General features: G+C 41.2%; 3 protein-coding genes and 3 pseudogenes across 6 annotated transcripts in view; 1 reads left to right on the plus strand and 5 right to left on the minus strand.

Annotated features, from left to right (window-relative positions):
• Window positions 1–19,594, plus strand: part of LOC310738041 (uncharacterized protein) — a 924,051-nt gene that overhangs the window by 57,779 nt on the left and 846,678 nt on the right. The gene's annotated exons all lie outside the window — the stretch shown is intronic.
• Window positions 1,124–1,566, minus strand: LOC310738231 (histone H2B pseudogene; annotated as a pseudogene). The gene has a single exon. The product of its transcript is annotated as a histone H2B pseudogene (transcript).
• On the minus strand, window positions 2,064–2,375 carry LOC310738258 (histone H4; the record flags this gene model as incomplete). The annotated part of the gene is made up of 1 exon (XM_083563243.1): window positions 2,064–2,375. The coding sequence occupies one exon, from the start codon at window positions 2,373–2,375 to the stop codon at window positions 2,064–2,066; it is 312 nt and encodes a 103-aa protein (XP_083419369.1).
• On the minus strand, window positions 8,645–9,119 carry LOC310738196 (histone H3.2 pseudogene; annotated as a pseudogene). The gene has a single exon. The product of its transcript is annotated as a histone H3.2 pseudogene (transcript).
• LOC310738201 (histone H2A) lies at window positions 9,549–10,041 on the minus strand. The gene has a single exon (XM_083563204.1). It carries the CDS (start codon window positions 9,985–9,987, stop codon window positions 9,601–9,603), a length of 387 nt encoding a protein of 128 aa, XP_083419330.1. The 5' UTR covers window positions 9,988–10,041; the 3' UTR covers window positions 9,549–9,600.
• LOC310738162 (histone H1 pseudogene) lies at window positions 10,505–11,162 on the minus strand (annotated as a pseudogene). Its single transcript has one exon. The product of its transcript is annotated as a histone H1 pseudogene (transcript).

A 19,594-nucleotide genomic window follows, 5' to 3' on the forward strand; every position in this document is an offset into this window, starting at 1 on the left:
TTTAAATCATGTTGTGCTACTATGGCTCTAATACAAATTATGTTGTGCCTCTAGGGCCCTGATTTGAAACACAGTTCTGCTACTATAGCTCTAATGCTACCCATGTTGTGCTGCTAGGGCCCTGACGTGAAGCACAGTTAGCATTAGAGCTACACTAGCAGCACAGTGTTTCAAATCAGGGCCCTAGAGGCACAACATATATTAAATTAGAGCCATAGTAGCACAACATAGTTCTGCAACTATAGCTCTAATGCTAATTACACAGTGCTGCCATGACTATAATTCAGATTATGTTGCCCAACTATCACTAATTCAAATTACGTTGTGCTTCTATGGCTCTAAATCAAAGTATGTTGTGCTGCTAGGGCCCTGATGTAAAACACTGTTGTGACGCCATGGCCCAATTTCAATTTATGTTGTTCCACTGAAGCGCTCATGTATATTAGGTAGTGCTGCTAGGGCGCTAATGGGAAACACTGTTGTGCTGCCATTGCACTAGTTCAAAAGATGTTGTGCAAATATGGTTCTAATTTAAATTATTATTGTGCTGCTATGGCCCTGGTGTGAAACACTGTTCTGCAACTATAGCTCTAATGCTAATTACAGTGCTGTTATGACTATAATTCAGATTATGTTGCACTGCTATATAGCCCTGATGTGAAACACCGTTAGCATTAGAGCTATAGGAGCAGAACAGTGTATCCCACCAGGGCCCTAGTAGCACAACATTATTTGAATTGGAGTCATGGTAGCACAACAGTTAGCAGAACAATGGTGTGCTACTATGACTCCAATTCAAATAATGCTGTGCTGCTATGGTTCTAATTCAAATTATGTTGTGCTGCTAGGGCCCTGATGGGAAACACGGTTGTGTGACTATGGCCCTAATTCAAAAGATGATGTGCAAATATAGCTCAAAATTAAATTATGTTGTGCTGTTCTACAAATATAGCTCTAATGCTAATTATGCAATGCTGCCATGACTATAATTTAAATGATGCTGTACTACTGTATCTCTAATGCTAAGGTTTGTTTACTTACCTCGTTGTACAAAAGGTCATAGTCAGCGGGCGGGGAGAATTGCTGCCCCCGTAAAGAAGACCGCTCTTTGTATGAAAAAATGGGTGGCTCTTAAAAGAGCCGTTGGTTTTTATCTTAAAGACGGCGATAACACGCTTTACTTTGAGCTGGTGTACTTGGTGACGGCCTTTGTGCCCTCGGACACGGCATGCTTTGCAAGTTCACCGGGAAGCAACAGGCGCACGGCGGTCTGGATTTCCCTGGAAGTGATGGTGGACCGCTTGTTGTAGTGAGCGAGACGAGAAGACTCACCGGCGATGCGCTCGAAAATGTCGTTTACGAAGGAATTCATGATGCCCATAGCCTTAGAAGAGATGCCGGTATCAGGGTGCACCTGCTTCAGAACCTTGTACACGTAGATAGCGTAGCTCTCCTTCCTTGACTTTCTGCGCTTCTTGCCTCCTTTGCCGGCCGTCTTCGTGACAGCCTTCTTGGAGCCCTTCTTGGGCGCGGTCTTTGCTGGATCAGTAGGCATAATGCTGCTTCTCGAGGAAACTGCGAGAGAATGAAAAAGGGCCGCCTCGCCGCCTCTCTATTTACAGACCTGCATTGTAATTACGTACAAGAGAAAGGAGTCGTATTATTGGTCACAAATCCAAACCTCATCATACAAGGCTCCGCCCTCGTCCCATCCTCTCCCGTTCCCTCTCCCCCGCCCCTGAGCTACTCTTTGTTTCCCTGCCCGCCGTTTTGTGCGGGCACACGCACAGACAAATATGAATATATATATATATATATAGAGAGAGAGACTTTGAGACAAAACTGTAGTGCTTGTGCAACATTTTACCTTATTAGAATATATCTATAATTATTCCAAATTCCATTAGTCACATACACTTGAGAAAAGTTATTTCCTCCCCTTCTCCGCACACACACACACACACACACACACACACACAGTAAAAGAAACAATAGCTCATTTTATAATATTTGGGTGGCTCTTAAAAGAGCCGTTGTGTTCACGTTATTTGGTAGGTAAGCGTTTAACCGCCGAAGCCGTAAAGAGTGCGTCCCTGGCGTTTCAGGGCATACACCACATCCATAGCGGTGACGGTCTTTCTCTTCGCATGCTCGGTGTATGTGACTGCATCGCGGATGACGTTCTCCAAGAACACCTTCAGTACACCACGAGTCTCCTCGTAGATCAGACCGGATATACGTTTAACACCACCACGGCGAGCCAGACGGCGGATAGCCGGCTTAGTGATACCCTGGATATTATCGCGCAGAACCTTACGATGGCGTTTAGCGCCTCCTTTACCGAGTCCCTTGCCACCCTTTCCTCTTCCAGACATGGTGCTGCTCTCACAAAGTCAAGCTGCTCAATAAAGAAGCCCCGCGCAATGCCCGCCTATTTATTCTCTCTCCACAGGACCTAGTTGAGAACAGGCGAGGGGGCGGACCTAAAACTAACGATCACACAAAACAATGTCTTCAAAGCGAAACGCCACAGCCGTTAACATGCTAGAGTCTTGTACTTCCTCAGGCTTTTTGTCCACACAAACATAGTGATATAGAAATAGTAATAGTCATGTAGTGGAATTGATTTAATTTGGTTTTTGCTCACAGCATGGTACACTCAATGCAGTTCAACACACAAATATTTAAATTGAGAATTATAATTAGAAAAACTGTTTTGACTCAGTTGCAATTTTTATTCCAGTAGTAGTATAAATCAAATTGCAGTTCTTGTTGCATTAAGTAGGCTTATATCATCATAAGGAATGCAAAATATTGCACACACTATGCTTTCAGTTACTTACACACTGTGCCACTACTGACCAGAAAGGTGTAAACCTGATGGGGGACAAAATATTGAGCTACTGTACATATGCAATTAAAAGGTTTTCGCATATCCCAACTCATCTGGACGCTGGGGTCAGAGCGCAGGGTCAGCCATGGTACAGCGCCCCTGGAGCTGATAGGGCTAAGTGCCGTAAAAAAGAGTGCGTCCCTGGCGTTTCAGGGCATACACCACATCCATAGCGGTGACGGTCTTTCTCTTCGCATGCTCGGTGTATGTGACTGCATCGCGGATGACGTTCTGCAAGAACACCTTCAGTACACCACGAGTCTCCTCGTAGATCAGACCGGATATATGTTTATACGGTGGTGTTAAACGCCTTGCTCAAGGGCTCAACCAGTGCCTTGCTCAAGGGCTCAACAGTGGTAGCTTGGCAGTGCTGGGGCTTGAACCGCTGACCTTGTGATCAGTAACCCAGAGCCTTAACCACTGGACTACCACTGCCCTGCTTACACCCCTACCAGTAGTAGTAGTAGTAGCGTTAATCTTGTACTATACTTTTCAACACACAAGAAATATAGCATGACTATTGTAGGAATGGCCCATGATTATTATTAATTTTAACAAGCATTATTCTCATTTCTATTAATGTGGTACTTTTGCATTAGCAGTAGTAGCAATAGTAGTAGTTGTATTAGTAGTAGAAGTAGTAGTAGTAGTAGTAGTAGTCAGTTATCCATAAATCTCTCACATAGACCAGGAGATTATGGTAATATTTGCATCAAGCATCAGAATGAGTGAGCATTGTGTGTACCTACATGGGCTGTAGAACATTGAGTAAATATATGTATATTATTTATCCAATTCAATAGGACGAAGTTTCAGAGACAGATGATGCTTCAGATACACAGTCACTTCTACAGCACAAATATTTTGATGGCACCTTAAAAAAGGGAGAAATGTTCCTTTATTGAGAAAACATATATGCAGATGCAAATACGGGTGCAGGAACAGGAACTCACAAATCATTCGTGAACATCATTCCACCACAGCAGGAGCTGACAAGCTGAGCAAACCCAGTGCGCAATCTGCACTAGTGTCCAGAAGTATATGGACAGGGCCACACACTTTGTCTGGGAGTGGGTGCATCTTTTACCTATGCTGCAAAATATGCAGTAAGGTCTCTATGTATTTGGACAGTGTCACGCTGACTTGTACAGACTGTCAATCAAACTATTATTCTAGAACTTAGCGCATCACGACACATTTTTCTTGGTAACTGCTCCACTGTCACAAAGAGTGTGTATGCTCACTGAGTGCTCACCTGAATAGGAAATGCTGTGTATGCTATATATCTCTGTTTATATTTCCTAATAACGTACCATGTAGTGTAGACAGGCATCATTTGATAAAGTGAACAATTCCTTTGACTTGACTTCGGTAATCAACAAAAGGTAGAGAGGAATGTGCACTTTCTAGATTTGGTCACACAATAGCAGTCAAGACCGATGCAGAACTACACACCATGCTGCATTAAGCAATCATTATTATTATTTATGGTATTCATCAAACCCTATTCTTAACTCATTCCTCAACTTACTAAGAATAATTATTAGGATCATGGTTGTTAGTAGTAGTAGTAGATGTAGTAGAAGAATTGGGTCTGAGATGAGATCAGAACAAACAAACATACACGAATAACACTTGAAGAAAAAAAAAAAAAGAAAAAAAAAAAAAAGACCAAAAACAGTTCATACTAGTGTTTAAGGGTATACAGGGATATTTCTAATAAAGGCAGAGTTCGGTGGACGTTGTAGAGCTTGACTGCCATCGTGTGGCAATGTTTACATGTTGCAGAAAAATGTAGATTAAAGAAATTGATGCTCACATCATTTTGTGTGATTATTGTGTATGGAACAGCCATTTACTCTAAGGTTTCGCATTAAAAGTTTGAGATGAGATCAGAAAAAACAAACACACAAACAAACAAACAACATTCACAAATGAAACCTTAAAAAATTAGTCCAAAAACATTTCATACTAGTGTTTAAGGGTATACAGGGTTTCTTCCTGAAGTGAACTGTGAGTCCCTTTTTGTCTCGCTTCGTGTTTATCTAATAGGCCAGTAGAACACGTCATATATATCAAATTGCACTAGTGCCCATAACTATAGTCACAAGTTCCTAGATCATTTGAATATTTGTGTGCGTGTGTTTGTTTGTTTGTTTTTTATTTCTTGCTCTTCCCAAATCTCTTCTTTTGTCCAATGTTGCACAATATCCTGGAAAGTGTCGGTATATTTGTACTGTGTTACAATTTGAAGAGAGAAACAGAGTGAGAGTCAATAATGTCACATTAGATTAACATATGTCTCCCACTCTCTCTCTCTCTCTCTCTCTCTCTCTCTCTCTCTCTCTCTCTCTCTCTCTCTCTCTCTCTCTCTCTCTCTCATTTCAGCAGGTTGTTTGTTGAATTTAGCTGAGCTTATACTACAGTTAGCCCTGTCAACAGCTTGGCATCAGCACACATCTCTGTAACTGGACCCTGGACTTGCTTGAACACCTTCACCTCCTCCAGTCCCACACTCAGGGATGCGTATTGTACCCTTACTTATATTCACTTTTCCACTAATGAGTGCTTACCTGCCTAGGCCTTAGAAAGCATCATCAAGTTTGCTGATGACACCACGAATGGTAGGCCTGATCAGAGGTAAAGATGAGACGGCTTTCAGGGAGGAGATCCAGCGCCTAGTAATTCACACCAACAGAGATGTTGTGGAGTGTGAATTCAGCCTCAAGTTACTTCAAGTCCTTATCTTCGAGGATCTCACCTGGTCACTGAACTCTTCTCTCTACTTCGCACACCCATGACTTTAGTACCACTCATATTACATCACTTCAATACCAGAAACTTTTTAAATGCGTTTCTTGCACATCCTTTCTGAACTGCTGCTATATTGCTCCTTTGCAGAACACTTTTTCTTTTTCTTTACATTTTTGCTACTCTTCAATTTTGTTCAATTTGTCTTGTCACAACAGGTTCACTGGCGGAGCTATTATGTGTTTTATGGATTGTCCTGCACTGACTTGTGTTGTTTTGCACTGTCTTGTGTTGTCTTTGCACTGTTTGCACCAGGTTGCACACATGCACTTTATGTGGCAAGGACACTTACCAGCCCTGTGTGTTCTGTTTCTGGAATTGTTGTTTAATGTAGCATCAGGGCTGGGATGCGAAGGGTCCGTTGTCTCATTTCACTGTGTACTGCGTCAGCTATATATGGTTGAAATGACAATAAAAGCTTCTTGACTTGACCTCTTGACTTGTCTCAACAACGCCTGTGATTGCTGAGGACACTTTAAAAGTCCTGTCTGTGCTACAGGATACTGGAGAACTTCTACAGCTGTACCATTTCTGTGTGGTACAGCAACTGCACTGCTTCAGGCCCTATAAAATAAAATGGAAAATGAAAATCTCCCAATGAATCATTGGCACTCAGCTCCTCATCTTGGAGAACATTCACAAGAAACACTGTCTGGAAAGGTTAAGTCAAGTCAAGTCAAGTTTATTTGTATAGCGCTTTTCACAACAGACATTGTCTCAAAGCAGCTTTACAGAAAACAACAGTGAAGGTGAATGGTGTGCGTTTGTCCCTGATGAGCAAGCCGTGGCGACAGTGGCAAGGAAAAACTCCCTTAGATGATATGAGGAAGAAACCTTGAGAGGAACCAGACTCAAAGGGGAACCCATCCTCATATGGGTGACATCAAGAGTTTGATCATAAATCTTTCAACAATACAGAACAATTTGTGATCATCATAGATCCAGCATCAGCTTCTCCATGCCAGGGCCTTTAAACACTCGGCATCTACTTCTCCATGATCATCCATAGGTCCATAATCTTCACGAGGTGGGACGTGACTGGAGCTGGCCAAACCTCAGGATGCCTCGGGATGGGGAGAGAGAGAGAAGCAGTGGAGAGGAATTAGCGTAGCTGCTGTTCATGATATTAACAGCACAAATTGATAATGTGCATGTAATCATATATTCTGGAGCACAAGGTTATGATGTGATGTGTGTGATGTGTGTGATGTGTAGGCTTTGCTAAAAATATATGTTTTTAATCTACACTTAAACTGGGAGAGTGTATCTGAACCCCGAACACTGTCAGGAAGACTATTCCAGAGTTTAGGAGCTAAATGTGAAAATGCTCTACCACCTTTAGTGGACTTTGCTATTCTAGGAACTACTAGAAGCCCAGAGTTTTGAGATCTCAGGGAGCGTGGCGGATTGTAGCGTGTTAAAAGACTGGATAGATACATGGGGGCCAAACCATTTAGTGCTTTATAAGTGAGTAGCAGTAGTTTGTAGTCTATTCGAAACTTAACAGGAAGCCAATGTAGGGACGATAAGATTGGGGTTATATGATCATATTTTCTTGACCTAGTAAGAACTCTTGCTGCGGCATTCTGAACTAACTGAAGCTTGTTTATTAATGACGCAGGACATCCACCTAGTAATGCATTACAATAGTCTATTCTAGAGGTCATAAACGCATGGACGAGCTTCTCTGCATCAGATATAGATAACATATTTCTTAGCTTGGAAATATTTCTAAGGTGAAAGAAGGCTGTTTTTGTAACTTGATTGATGTGATTTTTAAAAGATAAGTTGCTGTCTAAAATAACTCCCAGGTCTATTACCGTTGAACTAGTAGTTACAGAACAAAGGGCGCAGCAGTTGTCAGTGCAGAGCTCACAAGATCATCAAGGACCCTTCACATCCCAGTCACAAACTGTTTAACCTCCATCCATCAAGATCCAGATACAGAAACATACGCACCAGAACCAGCAGGATCAGGGACAGCTTTATTTCCATCCACCATCACCACACTGAACTCTACACTACACCGTTAGATCACTGTATAAGCACTGTATATGTAAATGTTACATATTGTTTTTGTATACTCCGCATTCTCTACACATATTGTGCCTCACTTCCATCTGCACTACTATTATATTTGTGTATCTGTATATACCTTACTGTACATCCTGCCACATTCATGTATATACAGATATATATTTCTATCTATCTAAGGAACCTCTGAGCAGATGCTAAATGCATTCTCTTAGCTCTGTACATGTATCTTGCACAATGACAATAAAGTCAACAATAAATCTAATCTAAAATATAATATAAAATTACACTAGTGTCCATGAGTACTTGGAGAGGGCCACTATTCATTCATTTCATTGTGTTGCTGTTGGTATTGCACATTTTCCCACACAAATACATATACACATATACATGTGTGTGTGTGTGTGTGTGTGGTCAGGTTTGAACATATATGCACGACAACGAAAGAGAACATACATACAGTGCTTTAGATTCATGTTATGTCAAATTGTTCCTAACGCATAAAAACCATGTTTAAATGGTCAGAATCGTAGTCAGCATACTAAAGTTATATGTGAGAGAATTAATACTATGATGAATGCAATTTATTGTTTTGTTAGAATACAAACGATAACACGAGAATGGGAGGTGACACTTTGGCCACAAGATGGCAGTCACGCTCCGTGCAGAACAGCAAGCGACCTTCTGTTTGCATTTATTATTATTAATATTATTACTGTCGCCAAGTATTAAAATAATCTATAATAAAATACACAAAATGCTCAGCGACAGAGCCACAAAATCAGAGGTTTGCCGAAGCACTCCAATCTAATAACTAGTTATATAGTTTATATATATATATATATAAAATCATCATTTGTTTAAAACAACCACGGTATAGACTTGCTCGTTTTACTGAGACAATGAGGTGGCTCTTAAAAGAGCCTTTGTGTATACTGGACAGAGTTATTGTTTAAGCGCGCTCTCCGCGAATACGGCGGGCCAGCTGAATGTCCTTGGGCATGATGGTTACTCTCTTGGCGTGGATGGCGCACAGGTTGGTGTCCTCGAACAGGCCGACCAAGTATGCCTCGCTCGCCTCCTGCAAAGCCATTACAGCGGAGCTCTGGAAACGCAAGTCGGTCTTGAAGTCTTGAGCAATTTCTCTCACCAGGCACTGGAAGGGCAGCTTGCGGATGAGCAGCTCAGTAGACTTCTGATAGCGACGGATCTCTCTCAAAGCCACGGTGCCGGGCCTGTAACGGTGAGGCTTCTTCACGCCGCCGGTAGCCGGAGCGCTCTTGCGAGCAGCCTTGGTGGCGAGCTGCTTCCTGGGCGCCTTGCCACCAGTGGATTTACGGGCAGTCTGCTTAGTTCTTGCCATAGCGTTGAGCTGTGCACTTCGCGGAAGAAAAACTGAATGAAAAGCGCTAGCAAACGCTGGCTTTTTAAGCCTGAACGACGCCTCGCGTTCATTGGGCGTCTCGAAACCTCTCGTCTTGCATTGGATCGATCGCTATACGTCACTCGACGATTATTGGCTTAGACCTAGTCAGCGCCACAGTTTGAACACCCCACCCTCCCTCCCTCGGCTCTCTTGCACAGCACTGTTTTCCTCTGTTCTATAGTTACACAAAGACGGCCGTCGCAATTTAGAAAAAAATAAAAAATACTTCGTTATATTTATGCTTCTAAGTCACTAATGAGAATGGCATGATTAGTAGACTATTCCAATGGGCTTTATTAAATGTGATTCTCTTGGGTGCAACTTTCTAGAATGAATACAATTATATACACAAAGTAACAAACTTGCACTTTTTGAGTCAAAGTGGGTGGCTCTTAAAAGAGCCTTTGGGTACTGACAAACACAGCATTGGACGACTTTACTTGGTCTTGACAGCCTTCTCAGTCTTCTTAGGCAGAAGTACAGCCTGAATATTAGGCAGCACACCACCCTGAGCGATGGTCACTCCGCCGAGCAGTTTGTTCAGCTCCTCATCGTTACGCACGGCGAGTTGCAAGTGTCGGGGAATGATACGAGTCTTCTTGTTATCACGGGCAGCGTTACCAGCCAACTCCAGAATCTCAGCGGTCAGATACTCCAGCACAGCCGCCAGGTAAACGGGAGCGCCGGCACCGACGCGCTCAGCGTAGTTGCCTTTACGCAGAAGCCTGTGCACACGGCCTACAGGAAACTGCAGTCCTGCCCTGGATGAGCGAGTCTTGGCCTTGGCCCTGGCTTTGCCACCGGTTTTGCCTCTTCCACTCATTTTGCTGTAGATCAGATTTGTTCAAGGAACAAGTCGATAATAGTGAACGCTTCGCGCTGAAAACTCAGTGATATAGGCAACACAGCCACTCTCTCATTGGCTTAGAACACCATGTGATCAACATCCAATCACAAATGCACAAATGGTGACATTCATTCAGCCTCAGCCTAACAACCCCCCCCACACACACACACCTCCCCTTCCCTAATAGTCTCTGTGTGTGTGTGTGTGTGTGTGTGTGTGTGTGACTGAGGATTGAGCGCGCGCTCATGGAAGACACAGGTATCAGGAAACAACATTCATGTGAAATGTGTACAACGATACATATATCATATAATCATAAGCATCTCTATACCTACTACATAGTTTGCGTATTCATGTCATAAATCCCTATCTTGTATTCGCTTTCACTTTCATCATGGCAGGATCCAAAATGTTGCTCTTTGGGGGAAAATATAGGTGGCTCTTAAAAGAGCCGTTTAGTTAAGGTAGAGATGAAATAAACAAACAAACATGTTTACTTCTTCTTGGGCGCTGTCTTTTTCGCCTTTGCAGCCTTGGGCTTCGCCGCTTTGGGCTTCACGGTCTTTGCTTTCTTGGGGCTCTTGGCTGCTTTTTTAGGAGTCGCCGGCTTTTTCGCTTTCTTCGGGCTCTTGGTGGCTTTTTTAGCAGCTGCTGCGGGCTTCTTTGCCTTCTTCGGGGACTTCTTGGCGGCGGCAACAGGTTTCTTGGCCGCCACCTTCTTGGGCTTCTTCGCCGCGGCAGGTTTCTTCGCCTTAACAGCGACGGGCTTCTTCGCCTTAGTTGCGGTCTTCTTTGCGGTCTTCGTGGCTTCGGTCTGCTTCTTGTTTAGCTTGAAAGAGCCAGACGCGCCGGTTCCTTTGGTCTGTAGAAGAGTTCCCTTCAACACGAGACCCTTGACAGCGAGCTTGACGCGGGAGTTGTTCTTCTCCACGTCGTATCCGCCGGCGGCCAAGGCTTTCTTCAGGGCGGCGAGCGACACACCGCTCCTCTCCTTGGACGAGGAAACCGCTTTGACGATGAGCTCGCCGACGCTGGGGCCGGCTTTCTTGGCCCTCGACGCTGCTTTCTTTTTCGGCGCTTTAGCCGGCGCGGCGGCGGGCGCGGGAGCAACTTCTGCCATCTCTCTAGTATCTGTAGTATCTCAGTGCGAGTCAGACTCTGTATACGCTGTGTAACACACAGAAACCTCCCGCCCCTCTGCTGGTGGGCCGGTCTTAAAACCGAGCATGAGAACGTTGTAGACTCAACCGGGCAGCCGCCGCTTCCGCGACACGCTCGCGAGTGTGTTTTCTCGCAGCGTTTCTCGTCGTAAATAAGACGCCGAAGACAAGATCCCGCGCTATTATGCACACATTTCGCGCGTACGGGCTTGCAAGTGTTCCGCGAGGCCCGTCATGGCCGAATAGAGAGCAGTGGTCGCTCTCGTTTTGCCGGAAGTGCACCGCGCGCCTGGCGCTCGAGCCGGCGCTCGGCGCATTTTGTGCAGAGTGCAGTGTAAAAAGGGTTGAGTTACATCCATGTCGGCGGAACAGCGTGTGTTTCACGTGAACGGCGAGCCTTGTCAATGTGTCTGACGCATTGGCAGTGTGTGAATGCTGTGCGTAGTATTGGGAACGCTGGCTCTTGTGGGCTGTGTGAAGCACGTGTTAGTGTATGGAGCAGGTGTGCAAACTCCCCGTGTGCCTCCCGCAGCCGGACTCCCTATGTCTTTGTCATCGTCTGGTCTTCGCCACTAGGCATGGCACGCCTCGTGCATGGCCCCGTGCTCTAGTAGTCCCAGGCCGACAGGTGTGCCTCGTTGCTCGCTTAACCCTAATTCCAATCAGGTCAGGCTGTGCTAACCCTAATTCGAACAGTGCCAACCCTAACACTAACTCCATGTCATTCAGGCTGCGCCAACCCTAACTCTATGTCATTCAGGCTGCGCTAACCCTAATTCGAACAGTGGCAACCCTAACCCTAACTCCATGTCACTCAAGGCTGCGCTAACCCTAATTAGAACAGTGCCAACCCTAACCCTAACTCCATGTCTTTCAGGCTGCGCTAACCCTAATTAGAACAGTCCCAACCCTAACCCTAACTCCATGTCACTCAGGCTGCGCTAACCCTAATTCGAACAGTGCCAACCCTAACTCCATGTCACTCAGGCTGCGCTAACCCTAACCCTAACTCCATGTCATTCAGGCTGCGCTAACCCTAACCCTAACTCCATGTCATTCAGGCTGTGCTAACCCTAATTCGAACAGTGCTAACCCTAACCCTAATTCCATGTCACTCAGGCTGCTTTAACCCTAATTCGAACAGCACCAACCCTAACCCTGTTCCATTCAGGCCGCTCTAACCCTCAATTAAAAAGTGGTAATCCTAACCCTACCTTTGTGCTGCACTAAGCCAAACTAAAATGAAGTTGTGCTGCTATGGCCTTAATGTGAAACACTGTTGTACTACTACAGCTCTAAAGCTAACTATGTAGTCTTCCTATGACTCCAATTCAAAAGATGTTGTGCTACTATGGCAGTAATATAAATTATGTCGTGCGGCCATGGCCCAAATTCAAATTATGTTGTTTTACTATAGCCCTAATTCAGATTCTGTTGTGCTACTATGCCTCTGAATAGAAGTATGTTGTGCTGCGCTGGCCCTGATCTGGATCAATGTTCTTCAACTATAGCTCTAATGATAATTCTGTTGCGCTACTATGATTCTAATTCAAATTATTTTGGCCAACTATGGCTCTAGGTCAAATGATGGCGTGCTACTGTAGTTACAATTAAAAATATGTTGTGCTGCTAGGGCCTTGATGTCAAACACTGTTGTGCTACAGTAGATCTAATGCTAATTATGTAGTGCTGATGTGACTCTAATTAAAATTATGTTAGCCAACTATGACTAATTCAAATTATGTTGTGCTACTATGGCTCTAATTCAAATTATGGCGTGCTGCTATGGCCCTAGTGGGAAACACTGTTCTGCTACTGTGGCCCAAATTCAATTCATGCTGTGCTGTCCTGGCCCTGATGTTAAACACTGATGTGCCACTGTAGCTCTAATGCTAACTATGTAATGCTGATATGACTCCAATACAAATCATGTGGGACAACTATGGGTTGGCCCTAGTAGCACAACACAATTTGAATTAAAGTCATAGTAGCACAACATTGTTCTACTACTGTAGCTCTAATGCTAACTATGTTGTGCTACTATGGCTCTAATACAAATTATGTTATGCTGCTAGGGCCTGATGTGAAACACTGTACTGCTACTATAGCGCTAATGCTAATTATGTAGTGCTGCTATAACTATAATTCAACTTATGTTGGCCAACTATGACTCTAATTCAAATTACGTTGTGCTACCATGGCTCTAATTTGAAATATGTTGTGCCTCTAGGACCCCGAAGTAAAACAATGTGCTGCTACTATAGCTCTAATGCTAATTATGTAGTGCTGCTATAACTATAATTCAATTTATGTGGGCCAACTATGGCTCTGAGTCAAATTATGTTGGCCAACTATGGCTCTAATTTCAATTTTGTTTTGCTGCTATGGCCTCAGTGGGAAACACTGTTCCACTACTGTGGCATAATTTCAAATATTGTTGTGCTGTCCTGGCCCTGATGTAAAACACTGTTGTGCTACTGTAGCTCTAATGCTAATTATGTAGTGCTGATATGACTCTAATTCAATGTACAGTGTGCTACTATGCCTCTCATACAAATTATGGTGTGCTGCGAGGGACCCTAGCCCTGATGTGGCTACAGGGCTACAGGGCCCTGGTGTGAAACATCAGGGACCTAGCAGCACAACATAACTTGAGTTAGAGTCAAAGTTAGCATTAGAGCTATAGTAGCAGAACAATGTTGTGCTACTATGACTCTAACTCGAGTTATGTTGTGCTACTAGGGCCCTGATGTGAAATACTGTACTGCTACTATAGCTCTAATGCTAACTGTGTTTCACATCAGGGCCCTAGCAGCACAACATAATTTGTTTATAGCCCTAATTTGAACAGTGCCAAACCTAACCCTAATTCCATGTCACTCAGGCTGCTTTAACCCTAATTCGAACAGTGCTAACCCTAATTCCAATCAGGTCAGGCTGCACTAACCGTGATTCGAACAGTGCCAACCCTAATCCTAATTCCATGTCACTCAGGCTGCTTTAACCCTAATTCGAACAGCACTAACCCTTACCCTGTTCCATTCAGGCCGCTCTAACCCTCAATTGAAAAGTGGTAACCCTAACGCTGAATACCTTTGTGCTGCACTAAGCCAAACTCAAATTAAGTTGTTCTGCTATGGCCTTAATGTGAAACACTGTTGTACTACTACAGCTCTAAAGCTAACTATGTAGTCTTACTATGACTCCAATTCAAAAGATGTTGTGCCACTATGGCAGTAATAGAAATTATGTCGTGCGGCCATGGCCCAAATTCAAATTATGTTGTTTTTTCTATAGCCCTAATTCAGATTCTGTTGTGCTACTATGCCTCTGAATGGAAGTATGTTGTGCTGTGCTGGCTCTGATCTGGATCAATGTTCTTCAACTATAGCTCTAATGCTAATTCAGTTGCGCTACTTTGATTCTATTTCAGATTATTTTGGCCAACTATGGCTCTAGGTCAAATGATGGCGTGCTACTGTAGTTCCAATTTAAAATATGTTGTGCTGCTAGGGCCTTGATGTCAAACACTGTTGTGCTACAGTAGCTCTAATGCTAATTATGTAGTGCTGATGTGACTCTAATTAAAATTATGTTAGCCAACTATGACTCTAATTCAAATTATGTTGTGCTACTATGGCTCTAATTCAAATTATGGCATGCTGCTATGGCCCTAGTGGGAAACACTGTTCCGCTACTGTGGCCCAAAATCAATTTATGCTGTGCTGTCCTGGCCCTGATGTTCAACACTGATGTGCCACTGTAGCTCTAATGCTAATTATGTAACGCCGATATGACTCCAATACTAATCATGTGGGCCAACTATGGCTCTAAGTTAATATATGTTGTGCCTCTAGGGCCCTAATATAAAACACTGTACTGCTACTATAGCTCTAATGCTAACTGTGATTCACATCAGGGACCTACCAGCACAACATGATTCGAATTAGAGCCATAGTAGCACAACATAGGTAGCATGATTGATAGATAGATAGATAGATAGATAGATAGATAGATAGATAGATAGATAGATAGATAGATAGATAGATAGATAGATAGATAGATAGATAGATAGATAGATAGATAGATAGATAGAAACAACTTTATTGTCATTGCATAGTACAGGTACACAGCAACGAAATGCAGTTTGGCATCTACCAGAAGTGCAAAATGTAGCAGTCGTGCAAAAGTGCAGATAAACATCTAGCATATTTACAGTGCAGATAACTATGTAGCATATTTACAGCAAGTGGTATATATGAAAGTATATACAGTGAATAAATATAAAGGCTATTTCAGTGCAGAGATGTGTGGACATTCAGAAGTACAGTGAATAAATATAGAGGCGTACAGTAATTAAGAAAATGTGCAGAAATGAAAGGTTACAGATAACAAGATTATGGCATTAAGGAGTAGCAAGCTGAATAAACAGTCTACTATATATATATATATATATATATATATATATATATATATATATATATATATATATATATATATATATATATATATATATATATATATATACACATACATTATATACACAAATGAATGTGAAATGTTGGGCAGAATGTACAATAATGATAAAGATTAATTAAGCAAATAATAAAATGAATGAAATTGTTGTTACTTTTATATATTCTTTATTTTATTATATATTTTAAAATTTTATAATAGCTATCCTTTTTTTATATATATATATATATATATATATATATATATATATATATATATATATATATATATATATATATATATATATATATATATATATATGTTGAATATTGTTAGATACAAAATACATTACTAAAACTTTATTTTGGCTTCTCCCATTAGGGGGCGCCACAGCGGATCATCCGCATGTTTGATTTGGCACATGTTTTTAACACAACCCTCCCCATTTATCCGGGCTTGGGACCGGCACTAAGGCTTGTGCAACCCTAATGGCCTAAAGACCACCAGGGAACCTACAAGATACATTACAAGATTTATTTTTATTATTATTACTATTATTATTATTATTATTATTATTATTATTATTATTATTATTATTATTATTATTATAAAGATGATTATATTGATAATTACAGACTCTTGTACAATTTAAGTGTAATTTTAATCAGTCTTTTACTTTATTATTTATTTTTCGCAAAACTTTTTACTTTTACTCATTATTTTTTTTCCCCATAAATATCTGTACTTTCTACTTCTTACATTTTCAAAAACAGACTCGTTACTTTAATTTTATTCCATCTGGTGAAAAGTGTTGAACACATGAAGAAAGGCAGGTGAAAAAAGGCATGGAAGCCGAGACACCAGCTGAAATCAATCAGTAATTAGAAAGCAGTCCTGCCCCGTGTCAGTGAAAATCAATATCAGCTGCTTCAGTCCCAACTAATGGCCTGTATAAAGATGTCTCATTACCAAGGTGTCACACAAGAAACATCTCATGATGGGTAAAAGTGAAGAGCTCTCTCAAGACCTTCACAACCTTATTGTTTCAAAACATACTATTAGCATTGGTTACAGAAGGATTTCTAAACTTCTGAATGTTCCAGCGAGAACTGTTAGGATCATAATCCAGAAGTAGAAAGAACATCATCTCACCATAAAGCAGCCATGACCAGGTGCTCCTCACAAGATTTCAGACAGAGGAGCAAAAAGAATATCAAAAGAGTTGTCCAAGAGCCAAGGACCACTTGTGGAGAGCTTCAGAAAGACCTGGAATTAGCAGCTACAACTGTTTAGAAGAAAAGCGCCTGCTGCCAAAGAAGGGAGACCTGACGCAGCTGAAGAACTGGCGCCCAGTGTCACTACTGTACTGTACTGTACTGTATAGGTATGTTGTTCTCTATTTCCAATATGAAGTATGTAAAAGTAGGAACTCTTAATCTAAATGCTGCTAGAGCTGGTCAGAAAAGAATGGTGTTGTTTGAGTTTATAAAGCTGAAACGGATTGATGTCATGTTTATTCAGGAATCACACAGGGATCATAAAACTGAAGTGGATCGGATGTTCTCTACTAGTGGAGGAGTAGCAATACTCTTTTCAAAACACTTTCTACCAACCTCTTACAAAATGGAAGAAATAGTTAAAGGGCACATTTTAAAAGTACAAGCAAAATTCGAAAACACAGAAATGAATTTTTGTTATGTTTACGCACCTACGAAGGGGCAGAAAAAAATCCTCTTTCTAAACAAAATCAGCTCCACTTTAAAAAACATCAATTCAGAAGGTTTTTTGTTTCTAGGTGGGGATTTTAATTGCACTGAAGATGATAAACTGGATAGGAATCACATAGAACCACATATTAGCTCTCAAAAAACACCTGTACAGCTGATCAGAACTTCTTATTTGTGTGACATTTGGAGGAACATGAATACTAAGACCAGGCAGTAAACATGGCCCACAGCAGGGATAATGTTTTATCTATGGCGAGACTCGATAGATTCTATGTATTCAGTTTTCATGCAAATCGTTTTAAAGACTGTAAAATCGTCCCGCAATGGAAAAACTTGAAAACTACAACCCCAAATCAGAAAAAGTTGGGACAGTATGGAAAACGCAAATAAAAAAAGAAAGTAGTGATTTCTAAATTTACTTTGACTTGTATTTCATTGCAGACAATATGAACACAAAATATTTCATGTTTTGTTTGGTCAACTTCCTGTCATGTCTAAATATACATCATTTCCTGTCATTCAGACCTGCAACACATTCCAAAAAAAGTTAATGGAAATCCAGGAAGAGAGAAAAAAAGGAAAGGAAAATGGTGCACTTATGGTTCTACCACACAGATGAAGAACAGAAAATGATCCAGGTTCAGAAGAAACAAGGGGCTCACCAGTCTCCATCAATGTTGAGCTCCTAGCTGATGGTAGAAACGATTCTAATTCCAGAGCTCCGAGAACTCCTCATCCAGCATCAAAGAGAGATGTCAAACAAATTAGGAAGAGGGAACAAAGGGAGGGAAAAAAAAAAAAAACAACCATGTGAAGACAAGGCAGGAAAATAATTTATTGCAGTAAATTCCCATTTACACACATTAATATTTCTAATTATAATTTTCAATGTAATAATGTTCAAAATGCATCAACACATTTACTGACACTCAATTTTATAACAATAAATTGCTTCTTTTATCTAAATAATTGCTTAATTTATCTGTGAGCATTCAATCCGCCTATAGCTGATATCAGAGCATGAGACTGCATGGTTAGCAGAACACCACATGACCTATGTTACACACACCACACTAATACGATTGGCAATCTACATGAACACTTAAGCAGCAAATCAACTGTTCATTTATCACTTCACTCAGATGTTTAAACATTTCAGAGGAATTATCCACAGTATGATTTTAAAATGTCTGACTTCACAAAAGACTGAACAATACACAACCCATAACTCAATAAGGTTGTCTTAGCACAAAAAAAGGAAAAAACTAACACCAAGAAAGAGAAATGGTATTAAATAATACCAGATGAACTAAGGGAAATCGCTTTCACAAAGTCATCAGCTTGGGTTTTCATTTAGGTTTTTTTTTCCTTTTTAGTACTGCTAATGGCATGCATCTTTTTTTCTGTTCAAGGCTCCTCCCCCTCTGATCAGCACCAATGATGACGAAGAACAATCATTAAGGCAGAGTTTATACAGAAGACTTGTATGTTTTTTGTGCTTTTTTCTTGGGCATCTCTGTTACAAGTTGTTTTGTAGTTTTATTACAGTGTCAGATTCTCATGTTGATTGTGATTCCGTGTTCAGCAATGGCAACACATGTACTGTTTTATGTTACAGTAAGTTCAGTATTTTGAGAAGCAGTAAAGTAAGCTTTGTTTTGTGCATGGTAACTATTCTGTGGAAGAAGACAGGTTTTCAAATGAATAAATAATTTTGACTCTGAATGCATGGTCTTGATTTTAGTTTATATAACCGTGTTTTAAGTTTAAATGCTTTACTCATTTTAAGACAGATTACCTTATGACAAATCCTAAATGAAGAAGAATCATCTTGTTTAATAGCTCTGGTTTTAAGATCTTTTCACACAAATTAAGAAAGGCAAACTTAAAAGAATTTACAACTTAGTTTTAAGTAAATGACACTAAATATACTGCTTCAAATAAGTATTTTAATCCTTGTTTTAAAACACTTTGCTATTTTCTAAAGGCTTGGTATGGTTTCTTAGTTTAAGTAATCTTATCAAGTGTAATTATCTTACTGCATTACTTACATTGCAGCACCGACGCTGAAAAGATATCATGCAGCCCGGACCTGCATAAAGCTCTATGGGGAAAAGCCTCAGACATTGAGCAATTTTAAGGTACCACATGGTTTAAACAATTCAAGCCTTTACAAAATTAAACTAACTGTAAAGATGTCTTAATTACCTTGTCCCTCCATAGTGCTGATCTTCTCCACCT

This window comes from Silurus aristotelis (assembly GCF_946808225.1).
Source record: "Silurus aristotelis genome assembly, chromosome: 15".
NCBI classification, from domain to species: domain Eukaryota; kingdom Metazoa; phylum Chordata; class Actinopteri; order Siluriformes; family Siluridae; genus Silurus; species Silurus aristotelis.